The following is a 13737-nucleotide window of genomic DNA, read 5'->3' on the forward strand; positions in this document are numbered from 1 at the left end:
ATATATATATATATATATATATGTATACTCCTCTATGCTGCTGTAATCCTGTAAATTTCCCCACTGGGACTAATAAAGGATTATCTTATCTTGCGTTGGTTGGATTGGTTTGGGATAAGGTTAAGAATACCAGGGTAAGACAATCATGGGCAGAGTATGGCGGGGACATGCCTTGGCTGTATGAGGATTGGTAATTTTGGGAACGTTTTTTATGCCTAAAGTCCTTTACAACAGTCTGCTGTCTTGCTCTACATGGTGTGTTTGGTTATCAGTGGAAACAACATGTACTTGGTTCACGTTGATGCACGGCGAAGCAAATCAAAAGAATTGTCAGTCTACAAACGAAGAAGGTGTCTGTAGATGTTGTAGTTAACTCAAAACACATTAGATGGGAGCACATGGTCGGCTAACAACCAGCGCATGGACCACCAGGTCACACTTTGGAAAGACATCTTACATCTTACAGTAGTAGACTGGAGTCTCTTTAACATAATATTAATAAAAATATAATACACTGTAGTTCACAACAACAGGGAGACTCCGTAGTCTGACTCAAGATGGAGAACTTTACTACTTTCAACCTTGACCGTGACAGCGCATACCAAATCCCCTCTTTCCGTCCTTACCTTTCACAATAAAAGCCCTGGACATATAGCCTACACTGTGTAACTGTTTATCAGAGGGAACTCGTATTCAATTTAAGAATTTTGCTAAAAGATAAGGCAAGAAATCAACTTACAGTAGCTAAGCTATACAACAGTTGGTTTTTTTTACTGTTTAGTTTGAGGTAAAGGTGGAAAAGATTTTCTACACAACACAGGGAGTCATCGACCAGGATAATTAAAGGGGCAGTGCTGCAACTTAACAAGTCAAAGTCAATGTATTAGTCACCAGAGTCAGAATTGCTTCATAGAGCGGTGCACAGATGACATGTTTTCGGAAAAAGCATCGCCCTGGTTCCCTCGAGAAAAAGCCAATGGGATTTTTGGATTGTTGCAGGAAATAGACTCTGTGGCAAACACAACTTTATAATATGTTCACGTTGTGGTCAGCGATACAATCTTCCAAAATGAACATCACTTTTATGATTTTTTGAAGCATAAAATGCAATCGCCAGGAGTAAAGACCTAAAGTTAGGCTGTAAACGAACTACACCGCGGTCACACAGGTGTGAGTATCTACAACGAGGCCGGGAAGACAAGCTAGAGGGCACAATGACGTTTTGTAGTCTCATTTGGGGGAAATGGGGGTCCAACTAGGAACTAGGGCGGTAGCAAGGTTTACCTAATTAACTGGTCGGTGAGTGTTTATATAGGTCTATATATAGGCCTATGGATGATACAACAATGATATTTGTTGACCGTAAGACAGTTGGACAATAATGCTGTAGTGCAGAGTGCTAAAAAAGCATGTAATAGGTTGGGTTTAAAGTGAGGCAGGTGGATATGACAGCATATATACAGTCATATAGAGAGTGCTACTGTGACATTACAAGCATATATAAAAAAGGACTGATGTTTGTTTCCCTTTAAGTCAATAAATCAAGTGAGGAAGTGATGCAACAATCCACTCTCAGTGACAAGCATGAAGACAAAATGAGCAATGAGGGAAAAACAGGATGTAACCCACTGTCCCTTTATAAGTTCTGTCTATTTGAGTTTACAGAACTCAGCAGTGTTCCCAGACGAATACAGAAGCCAAAGTCCAGCATAGAGAGGCTGAGTGAATGTGGTCTGGACTCTGTGGAGGAGAGTCATGGTTTCAGAGACGCTGTAGAAGGACAGAATACCTGCACTGTGATCCAGGTACACTCCTACTCTGGAGGACAGAGGACCTGAGATGGTAGTTTGGACGCTGTTGTGCCAAAATGCATAACTGTTTTTGTCACATGTTAATGCCCATGATTTGTTATTTAATCCAAATACACATTCAGTTGAGTTCCCAGTTCTGCTGATAATCTTGTAAGCGACTGCCACATAAACATTGTCTCCTCTCCACTCCACCTCCCAGTAACAACGTCCAGTCAGACTCTCTCTACTCAGGACCTGCTGCCAATAAGAAAATCTGTCTGGCTGACGAGAGTAAGACTGTCGTTGATTCATTAATGTTGCTTTTCTGTTTCCATCAGATATTAACAGACATGTGTTTGCCGTGTTTGAATCCAGTGTTACTTTACGTGAATATTTTAAGAATCCAGCTCTGGTCTTGGGTTCTGCTTGTGAGTTTGACAGTAAAACATCCACTTCAGTCACCATTAGTGAGACATTTGTCCATTTGTCTCTCAGAACTTCCTGTAGTTTATCTCTGACTTCTGACACAGCCTCTGTCACGTCCTCAAAGTACTGCAGAGGACGGATTTTGGTGCTAGATAACTGTGAGGATTCACTGAGATGTGAGAGAGAGGAATCATTGTGTAGAAACTGGTTGTGATCCTCTGTGTGTGAGAGCTTCTTCAGCTCAGCGTCGTTCCTCTTCAGCTCAGTGATCTCCTGCTCCAGCTTCTCCTGAAGCTCTTTGACTCGACTCACTTCAGTTCTCTGCTGGGATCTGACCTGCTGCTTCACATCAGAACTTCTTTTCTCCATGAGACGGATCAGCTGGGTGAAGACCTTCTCATTGTCTTCCACTGCTTTATCAGCAGAGACATTGATGTTCTCCACCTCCTGTTGAAGCAGCTTCACATCTTTCTCTCTGTCCTGGATTCTCTGCTGGATGTTTAGTCGACTCACCTCCAGCTCTCTCTGCCTCTCAGTCCTTTCTGCCTCAGCTGAGACTGTGTCGTGGTCTTTATGTTCCTCCATTAAGCAGAGATAACAGATACACTGCTGATCAGTACGGCAGAAGATCTTCATCACCTCATTATGATGAGAGCAGATGTTCTCCTGGAGCTTCTCGGAGGGGTCCACCAGCTTGTGTTTCTTAAATTGAGCTACATCATAGTGAGGCTGAAGGTGTTTCTCACAGTAAGAGACCAGACACACCAGACAGGACTTGAAGGCTTTCAGTTTCCTACCAGTGCAGACATCACAGGCCACATCTTCAGGTCCAGCATAGCAGTGATCAGCAGGAGCAGCTTGGAGTCCAGTCTTCTTCAGTTCCTTCAATAAATCTGTTAACATGCTGCTTTTCAGCAGTACAGGCTTCTGTCTGAAGGTCTGTCTACACTGAGGACAGCTGTGGAGTTTCTTGTCCTCCTCTTCATCCCAGTGGGTTTTAATACAGTTCATGCAGTAGCTGTGTCCACAGGGAATAGCCACCGGATCCTTCAGTAGATCCAGACAGATGGAACAAGAGAAGGTCTCCTGGTCCAGATGAACTCCTTTCTGCTCCATTTCACTTCTCAGAGACAACAACCTGCTGATGGCCTGTCAGCTCGTTCACTTCACCACCATGTTGTTTACAGCCGTCTTCAAACTGTAAATCTGAAGGGAAGGGAACAAGGAAATGAAGACAGAGTGGAGCAAGCTATGACTCATTCCAGGAGGAGGAGTTGTTTGAGAGAGGAACTGCGTCCATCCACTCCCCTTTACTGATGATGTTCTTGTATGTATCTTCACTCCACCTCAAAGTAACAACGTCCAGTCACACTGTCTCCACTAAGGGCCTGAAAATATGATGTAAATCTGTTCGGGCGATAAAATATTTCAGTTGTAGACTCATTAATGTTGCTTTTCTCTTCACATAAGACAATAACATGTTTGTTGTGTTTGCATCCAGCATGATTTCATGTGACTATTTTAAGAATCCAGAAGAGGGAACAGGTTTTTCAGCCTTTACTGCGTTCCACAAAGAGAGGCAGGGTGTGTTATCTCCCATCTACAATGTGCAGTAAGAGTAGAGTGTTAGAGACTATTACTTAACTTAACAGTTTATTTTTCAAATTGTCCAACAAAGTTAATGGAGTTCTAAAGAGAATATAAACACTGCTTCACATTTTAAAATGAAAATGATTCAGTTTTGTAAATCTTGTTTTCCCGAGTCAAATAACTGAATCAAATGACAAAGTGGTAAGATCCACATAACCATATGAAGGACTATCTGTAGTAAAAGTAAAGGACATGTAAAGCTTCCTCCACCTCTTCTACGTCATGGGTTGGATCATGAGCAGCCTCTCTTTCCAACCTCCAGTTCTGTGTTTACCTCAACAAGTCTGATTACTGCACAATTAGCTACATTCATATTTATAGTAGCACAAGAATATGTAGCATTTACAAATACCAGGAAACTCAGTTTAATACGTAAATTACCATCCTCCACATATCTTAAGGCCGTTAAACAATTTTTTTTAAGCTGTTGATTTTATCATGAAATGGGTCTGATCCAAGCCACCAGGAGGCGCCTTTAAAGCAAACCCTACAGGTGCCACAGCTGCTCTCCACCACTGCGAGACCCAATGCATGATGGAAAACACCTGGCTGTCTCCAGATCTAACAGCCAATTGGCTGAGTTTTGACAGCAAACACCACGTTGTGTAGAAATTCCTATTTGTCTGTGTAATTGTAATATTACACAGACAAATAGGCCTGACAGACAGTCGGAGGGCCCGACAGCGAGCGCCTGGTGGCCGGGTTTGCCACGGAGCCCGGCCGGGCACAGCCCGAAGCAGCAACGTGGCACCCCCCTCCTCTCCATCCTGTGGGCTCACCACCTGCGGGAGGAACCGCTGGGGTCAGGTGCGCTGCCCCATGGGTGACAGTGAAGGCCAGGGACCTCGACGGACCAGACCCGGGTGGCAAAGGCTGGCTCTGAGGACATGGAACGTCACCTCGCTGTGGGGGAAGGAGCCGGGGCTTGTGTGGGAGGTGGAGCGCTACCAGTTAGATCTGGTGGGGCTTACCTCTACACACTGCATCGGTTCTGGAACCGTACTACTGGATAGGGGTTGGACTCTTTTCTTCTCTGGAGTTGCCCAGGGTGTGAGGCACCAGGCGGGTGTGGGGATACTCACAAATCCCCGGCTGAGTGCTGCTGCGTCGGAGTTTACCCCGGTGGACAAGAGGGTCGCCTCCCTACGCCTGCGGGTTATGGGGGTAAAAACTCTGACTGAGAAACGGCCTCCCTGATCTAAATCCGAGCGGTCGTTTGCTGTTAGACTTCTGTGCTAGTCATGGATTGTCCATAACGAACACCATGTTCGAGCATAAGGATGTTCATAAGTGTACGTGGTACCAGAGCACCCTAGGCTGAAGGTCGATGATCGATTTTGTTATCGTATCATCGGATCTGAGGCCGTAAATTTAGGACACTCGGGTGAAGAGAGGGGCGGAGCTGTCAACTGATCACCATCTGGTTGTGAGTTGGGTCAGAGGGTGGGGGAAAACTCTGGATAGACCTGGTAAGCCCAAACGGGTAGTGCGGGCAAACTGGGAACGTCTGGAGGAGGCCCTTGTCTGGAAGATCTTCAACTCACACCTCCGGCGGAGCTTTTCTAGCATCCCTGTGAAGGTTGGGGGCATCGAACAGGAATGGACGATGTTCAAAGCTTCTATTGCCAAAGCTACGGTGGTGAGCTGTGGTCTCAAGGTCTTAGGTGCCTCAAGGGGCGATAACGCTTGAATACCATGGTGGACACCGGTGGTCAGGGAAGCCGTCCGACTGAAGAAAGAGGCCTTCCGGGATATGTTATCCCGGAGGACCCCTGAGGCAGTTGCAAGGTACCGACAGACCCGAAGGGCTACAGCCGCTGCCGTGAAGGAGGCAAAGCAGCGGGTGTGGGAGGAGTTCGGAGTAGCCATGGAGAAGGACTTTTGGTCGCACCAAAGTGTTTCTGGAAAACCATCCGGAACCTCAGGAGGGGGAAACGGGGAAACATCCAAGCTGTATACAGTAAGGATGGGACTCTGTTGACTTCAACTGAGAGGGTAATCGGGCGGTGGAAGGAGCACTTTGAGGAACTCCTGAATCCAAATAATACGCCCTTTATTGTAGAGGCAGAACTGGAGGCTGATGGGGGAGCATCATCAAGTTCCCTGGTGGAAGTCACTGAGGTAGTCAAACAACTCCACAGTGGCAAAGCCCCAGGGATTGATGAGATTCATCCAGAAATGCTGAAGGCACTGGGTGTGGAGGGGCTGTCTTGGATGACACGTCTCTTCAACATTGTGTGGAGGTCTGGGACGGTGCCTAGGGAGTGGCAGACCGGGGTGGTGGTTCCCCTGTTCAAAAAGGGGGACCAGAGGGTGTGTGCCAACTACCATGGTATCACACTACTCAGCCTCCCTGGTAAAGTCTACTCCAAGGTGCTGGAAAGGAGGGTTCGGCCGATAGTCGAAACTCGGATTGAAGAGGAACAATGCGGATTCCGTCCTGGCCGTGGAACAACGGACCAGCTCTTCACTCTCGCAAGGATCCTGGAGGGGGCTTGGGAATACGCCCATCCGGTCTACATGTGCTTTGTGGACCTGGAGAAGGCGTATGACTGGGTCCCCCGGGAGATACTGTGGGAGGTGCTGCGGGAGTATGGGGTGAGGGGGCCAATTCTGGGAGCCATCCAATCCCTGTACGCCCATAGCGAGAGCTGTGTCCGGGTTCTCGGCAGTAAGTCAGACTCGTTTCTGGTGAGGGTTGGCCTCCGCCAGGGCTGCGCTTTATCACCAATCCTGTTTGTGGTATTCATGGACAGGATATCGAGGCGTAGTCGTGGGGAGGAGTGTTTACAGTTCGGTGGGCTGAGAATTGCATCGCTGCTGTTTGCAGATGATGTGGTCCTGATGTCTTCATCGGGCTGTGACCTCCAGCACTCACTGGATTGGTTTGCAGCCGAGTGTGAAGCGTTGGGATGAGGATCAGCACCTCTAAATCTGAGGCCATGGTTCTCAGCAGGAAACCGGTGGATTGCCAACTCCAGGTAGGGAATGAGTCCTTATCCCAAGTGAAGGAGTTTAAGTACCTCGGGGTCTTGTTCGCGAGTGAGGGAACAATGGAACATGAGATTGGCCAGAGAATCGGAGCCGCTGGGGCGGTATTGCAGTCGCTCTACTGCACCGTTGTGACAAAAAGAGAGCTGAGTCGCAAGGCAAAGCTCTCTATCTACCGGGCAATCTTGGTTCCTACCCTCACCTATGGTCATGTGGACTGGGTCATGACCGAAAGAATTAGATCGCGGGTACAAGCGGCCGAAATGGGTTTCCTCAGGAGGGTGGCTGGCATCTCCCTTAGAGATAGGGTGAGAAGTTCGGTCATCCGTGAGGGACTCGGTGTAGAGCCGCTGCTCCTTTGCGTGGAAAGGAGCCAGTTAAGGTGGTTCAGGCATCTGGTGAGGATGCCACCTGGGCGCCTCCCTAGGGAGGTGTTCCAGGCACGACCAGCTGGGAGGAGACCCCGAGGGAGGCCCAGGACCAGGTGGAGGGACTATATATCCAAACTGGCCTGGGAGCGCCTCGGGATCCCCCAGTCAGAGCTGGCTGATGTGGCCCAGGAAAAGGAAGTTTGGGGTCCCCAGCTGGAGCTGTTGCCCCCACGACCCGATCCCAGATAAGCAGTTGAAGATGAGATGAGATTGTAATATTTAAAGCTAGACTGAAAGATGCTAGTATCATGTTGTGCAATGAAGGTTTAATCAAAAATCATATCTTGTTTGGTTGATATTAATGTAGTTTATTTATATAAAACATCAAAACGTGCCGACGTAAAAAGATCAAAGGATAGAATACAACGCTAGCTACACACACACACACACACACACACACACACACACACACACACACACACACACACACACACACACACACACACACACACACACACTCATATATTTACAAACACATATGAGTTCATCCTAACGTGGTCTAAAAACTACAAGTCGCCTACAGTTTGGATCTAACAGGATGTCTCTGTGACTTCCTGTTTGTTCTTTGAAGACAGCTGGAAACTGTTGGACTCGTCATCGCCTCCTGCTGCTGCCGCCTGATCTCATCTCAAACCAAAGTACTACACTGAAGTAGAGTTTAAAGGTACTTGTACTAAACTTGAGTATTGGCGTTTTCTGCTACTTGTACTCCACTATTTTAGAGGCGACGTTGTACTTTGTATTCCACTGTAGTTACTTTAATGATCAAGATTTTACACGACAAACACAAACACACTGCTGAGGATTATAGCGCTGGTTTCAAACCTTTTCGTCTCTTAAAAGAACTCAGTTGGGGCTCGTCTTCATGTTCCAGATGTCCATGAGTCGCTAGCAGCTCCATCAAAGAGACATGAACCCTCTAAACTTCTCAGACGGTCTCATTTTAACAACTGATTGAGGCTCAAACCATCCAATGTTTCATTAAAAACAACAAAGATTATGTTAAAATATGAAGCAGAACGTTTCTCTGATCACAACATGAACACTCAGATTTATCTTGAGACCTTTGGAGGACTACAAACATGTTTTAAACTAAAACTGGAGACAAAGTGAGTAGAGGTGCTTGAACCTCCACTACATCCCTGGTTACCAGGATGAAGGCGCCCTCTTGTGTTGAGTGACGTTCACTGCAGGAAGACATGTACAAACTTCAACCAACATCAGTGAAGAGACGTTTAAATGTGACGTCACACTGTGTCAGTTTGTTCACAGGAGTCACATCCTGGAACACTGATGCTGCATTCAGGGCACATGGGAAAGATGGTAGAGAAGAGCTTCACCTTTACAAGCAGTGTTCACATCAGCTCTCAGGTTGTAAACAGTATTCATGAATGTGAACTCTGTACTTTGTGGTGTTTCAGGAGGAAAACTGACTCAGTTATTCTCTCATATTAGTTTCATATTCTCTCCATCAGCTTTGTATGAAACCCTGGAATGAAGACAAGAAGAAAATACTTTGTTCATGTTTGTTTATTCATCATGTAAACATTCAGTTTGTTCACACATCCCATCAGTAAAGTCTGTTCAATGACTCTTGATCAATGATACATTTATTCACAAATGCACACAAAGAACAAAATATGTTTTCTCTCTTAAGATTCATGCAGCGGAAGAGAAACAACAAAATAAAAGCATCAATACAAATATTCATCAGACATTTAGAGCTCAGAGAAGTTTAAATGTTCATGCAGAGAAATGTCAGTTCAGGTAAACAAACATCATCATGAGCAGTGAGAGCCTCCATGACTAAACAGAACCAGGAAGGAGCTCCACCTAAAGAAACTCAAACATTTACAGAACAACTCATGACAAGATGTCAAAGTACTGCCCACAATGTTTGACTGACAGCTGATCTCTGTGCAGTGAAGAAACGCCACAACAATCAGCTGTCAGCAACAAACATGGAGACAAAATGAGTTGAAGAGTTCAAACACAGAGTTTAACCCTGAAAGGACTTCTGTCTATTTCACTTTACACAACTCAGCAGAGTCTCCAAAATTAAAAGGACAAAGTCCAGCATAGAGAGGCTGAGTGAATGCAGTCTGGACTCTGTGGAGGAGAGTCATGGTTTCAGAGACGCTGTAGAAAGACAGAATACCTGCTCTGTGATCCAGGTACACTCCTACTCTGGAGGACTGAGGACCTGAGACGGGAGTTTCTACTTTGATGTACCGGAAGTTATAACTGGTTTTATAACATCTTAATGCCCAAGATTTGTCATTCTGTCCAAATCCACATTCACTCCAGTTCTCTGTTCTGCTGATATTCTTGTATGCAACTGCTACATCAACTCCTTTTCCTCTCCACTGCACCTCCCAGTAACAACGTCCAGTCAGATTCTCTCTACTCAGGACCTGAGAACATTCAATGAATCTGTCTGGATGACTAGAATAAGACTGATGTTTTCTCATAAATGTTACTTTTCTGTTCTCATCAGATAATAACAGCAGTGTGTGTGCTGTGTTTGGATCCAGTGTGATTTCACGTGAATATTTTAAGAACTCAGCTCTGGTCTTGGGCTCTGGTTGTGACCGTAAAACATCCACTTCAGTCACCATCAGTGAGCCATTTGTCCACTTGTCTCTCAGAACGTCCTGTAGTTTATCTCTGACTTCTGACACAGCCTCTGTCACGTCCTCAAAGTAGCTCAGAGGACTGATCCTGATGCTGGATGAGTCTGTAGACTCACTGAGTGGTGACAGTGAGGGGTAGTTGTGTAGAAACTGGTTGTGATCCTCTGTGTGTGAGAGCTTCTTCAGCTCAGTGTCGTTCCTCTTCAGCTCAGTGATCTCCTGCTCCAGCTTCTCCTGAAGCTCTTTGACTCGACTCACTTCAGTTCTCTGCTGGGATCTGACCTGCTGCTTCACATCAGAACTTCTTTTCTCCATGAGACGGATCAGCTCAGTGAAGATCTTCTCATTGTCCTCCACTGCTTTATCAGCAGAGAGATTGATGTTCTCCACCTCCTGTTGAAGCAGCTTCACGTCTTTCTCTCTGTCCTGGATTCTCTGCTGGATGTTTAGTTGACTCACCTCCAGCTCTCTCTGCCTCTCAGTCCTTTCTGCTTCAACTGAGACTGTTTCGTGGCCTTTATGTTCATCCATTAAGCAGAGATGACAGATACACTGCTGATCAGTACGACAGAACATCTTCATTACCTCATTGTGACGAGAGCAGATGTTCTCCTGGAGCTTGTTGGAGGGGTCCACCAGCTTGTGTTTCTTTAATTGAGCTACATCATAATGAGGCTGAAGGTGTTTCTCACAGTAAGAGACCAGACACACCAGACAGGACTTGAAGGCTTTCAGTTTCCTACCAGTGCAGACATCACAGGACACATCTTCAGGTCCAGCATAGCAGTGATCAGCAGGAGCAGCTTGGAGTCCAGTCTTCTTCAGTTGCTCCACTAAATCTGCTAACATGGTGTTTTTCACCAGGACAGGCCTCGGTCTGAAGGTCTGTCTACACTGAGGACAGCTGTGGGGTTTCTTCTCCTCCTCTTCATCCCAGTGGGTTTTAATACAGTTCCTGCAGTAGCTGTGTCCACAGGGAATAGTCACCGGATCCTTCAGTAGATACAGACAGATGGAACAAGAGAAGGTCTCCTGGTCCAGATGAACTCCTTTCTGAGCCATTTTCTCCTCTCAGAGACAGTGACTGTGTGAGTGTCACTTTGTGAGAAGGTAAACTAGTTTGATCTCTGATCTGAACAACATGTGTCTCTGCAGTGAATGGAGTCTGTCAGTTGCTGCACTTCACCACCATGTTGGTTACACCCGTCTTCAGAGTGTAGATCTGAAGGAGAGGGAACAAGGAAACACATGAACAGAGTGGAGCTGGCTGTGTGAGAGCAGCAGGAGGAGGGAGGGGTGATCAAGCTTTGCTTCATTCCAGGAAGAGGAGCAGCTCTTTGTTTCCTCTTTAAAATGGAGCCTCAGTTCAAAGCTGCTCCCCGTCTGAAAACACTGACGTTTCTACTTCTACATATTTAATGATCTACTCTGAAGCATTCATGAGGAAACATTGAAACAGAACATCACTCTGAACCTGAGCTGCATTTCAAGCTGCAGATGGATTTAAACTAGAAGTTATTTACTAGTAGAAATACTACAGAGTTATACTGCCTTATGTCTCTATTTTTACAAACCAATCAATCGATTAATGGAGAAAATAATCAGCAGATTAATCCATAACGACAATAATCATTAGTTAATAGTTCAACCTGAGCTCCAGCTCAACTGACTACAACAGTAAAATCCTGCTTTTACATGAATGCATGAATAATACTACTCTAATGATAGAATATATAATAGTACAGTCACAGTCTGAATACTTTAACTACAGTTTACTGATTATTACTGAGTATTTCTACTGTAGAGTATTAGTACTTTTACTGTTAAAAACAAACTCACATTACAGTTCAGTGATGCAGCGTTTCAGTGGATTGTAAGACAAGAAGTCCAATGTCCAGTCGAGATTTGTGCTTCAGGTTGATTTTACTGGAGATCAAAGAGAACAACGTTCCTCGTTCAGTCTCTCTCGTGTTCTGATGTAAAAACATGTCTGCTCCTGTTGCATCATGGGACACTGACGCATATTCTACCTTTATCCCTCCACATGAAGAAGAGCCTGCTGCTCAGCGCCCCTAGTGTCAACAACAAGAACTACACAAATAACAAATAATCAAACTGATCAAATATCTACAACATTACTTTTACTGTAACAGTACTTTCACAGTGTGGCGTTAGTATTTTATACTGTAAAGGAGTATTTTCACAGTGTGGTATTAGTACTTTTACTGTCACAGAGTAATTTACAGTGGGGTACAAGTACTTTTACTGTAACATACAGTGTGGAATCAGTACTTTTACTGGAACAGAGTATGTTTACCATAACAGAATATTTTAACTGGGTGGTATCAGTAATATTACTTTTTCATAGTATATTTACTGGAACAGAGTACTTTTACAGTGTGGTATTAGTACTTTTACTGTAACAGATTATTTTCAGTGTCTATAGTATAGTTGTTTATAGTATAGTCTCAAAAATGGTCAGAGTATGTTATGAAAAATGATAAAAGTCTAGTAGTAATAGTAGTATAGATGTCACACACGTCATACTGCAGTATTGTATGTAAAAAAATATGTCATGAAAAACGTCATCGTACAGTTTGTCATAAACATGTCAGAAGACCAGTTGATAAAGATGCAGCAGGACGAATTCAATGTTTTATATCAAAAAGAAAGAAGCTTACAATGGCTGTTGGTCCAACAGACAGGTAACAGGTAGCAGAGAGACAGGTAGCACACAGACAGGTAACAGGTAGCAGACAGACAGGTAACAGGTAGCAGACAGACAGGTAACAGGTAGCAGAGAGACAGGTAACAGGGAGACAGACAGACAGATAACAGGTAGCAGGGAGACAGGTAGCAGAGAGACAGGTAACAGGGAGACAGACAGACAGATAACAGGTAGCAGACAGACAACAGGTAACTTGTAGCAGACAGACAGGTAACAGGTAGCAGAGAGACAGGTAACAGACAGACAGGTAACATGTAGCAGACAGACAGATAACAGGCAGCAGACAGACAGGTAACATGTAGCAGACAGACAGATAACAGGTAGCAGACAGACAGGTAACAGGTAGCAGACAGACAACAGGTAACATGTAGCAGACAAACAGGTAACAGGTAGAGACAGGTAGCAGAGAGACAGGTAGCAGAGATACAGGTAACAGAGAGACAGGTAACATGTAGCAGACAGACAGGTAACAGGTAGCAGACAGACAACAGGTAACATGTAGCAGACAGACAGGTAACAGGTAGCAGAGAGACAGGTAACAGGTAGCAGAGAGACAGGTAACAGGTAGCAGAGAGACAGGTAGCAGAGAGACAGGTAACAGAAAGACAGGTAACAGGTAGCAGAGAGACAGGTAGCAGACAGACAGGTAACAGGTAGCAGAGAGACAGGTAACAGACAGGTAACAGAGAGACAGGTAACAGGTAGCAGAGAGACAGGTAACAGACAGACAGACAGACAGATAACAGGTAGCAGACAGACAACAGGTAACTTGTAGCAGACAGACAGGTAACAGGTAGCAGAGAGACAGGTAACAGACAGACAGGTAACATGTAGCAGACAGACAGATAACAGGCAGCAGACAGACAGGTAACATGTAGCAGACAGACAGATAACAGGTAGCAGACAGACAGGTAACAGGTAGCAGACAGACAACAGGTAACATGTAGCAGACAGACAGGTAACAGGTAGAGACAGCTAGCAGAGAGACAGGTAGCAGAGATACAGGTAACAGAGAGACAGGTAACATGTAGCAGACAGACATATAACAGGTAGCAGACAGACAGGTAACAGGTAGCAGAGAGACAGGT

The 13737-nt window shown here is 45.2% G+C and overlaps 2 protein-coding genes across 2 annotated transcripts; both read right to left on the bottom strand.

Moving 5' to 3' along the window:
• Nucleotides 1–846: 846 nt before the first annotated feature.
• On the bottom strand, nt 847–3390 carry LOC137884404 (tripartite motif-containing protein 16-like). Its single transcript, XM_068726193.1, has one exon. It carries the CDS (start codon nt 3330–3332, stop codon nt 1650–1652), a length of 1683 nt encoding a protein of 560 aa, XP_068582294.1. The 5' UTR covers nt 3333–3390; the 3' UTR covers nt 847–1649.
• Nucleotides 3391–8802: 5412 nt separating this feature from the next.
• LOC137884405 (tripartite motif-containing protein 16-like) lies at nt 8803–11906 on the bottom strand. The gene is made up of 2 exons (XM_068726195.1): nt 11761–11906; nt 8803–11143 (listed from the first exon to the last, which is right to left on the bottom strand). The coding sequence occupies exon 2, from the start codon at nt 10981–10983 to the stop codon at nt 9310–9312; it is 1674 nt and encodes a 557-aa protein (XP_068582296.1). The 5' UTR covers nt 10984–11143; nt 11761–11906; the 3' UTR covers nt 8803–9309.
• Between the last annotated feature and the right edge of the window lie 1831 nt (nt 11907–13737).

This window comes from Cebidichthys violaceus, unplaced genomic scaffold (assembly GCF_023349555.1).
Source record: "Cebidichthys violaceus isolate CVI_PGR_0920_01 unplaced genomic scaffold, fCebVio1.0.p SCAF_38, whole genome shotgun sequence".
Lineage (NCBI taxonomy): Eukaryota > Metazoa > Chordata > Actinopteri > Perciformes > Stichaeidae > Cebidichthys > Cebidichthys violaceus.

Coding starts and splice junctions, on each gene's coding strand:
- LOC137884405 (XM_068726195.1), bottom strand. CDS start 10,983: ATGGCTCAGAAAGGAGTTCATCTGGACCAGGAGACCTTCTCTTGTTCC.
- LOC137884404 (XM_068726193.1), bottom strand. CDS start 3,332: ATGGAGCAGAAAGGAGTTCATCTGGACCAGGAGACCTTCTCTTGTTCC.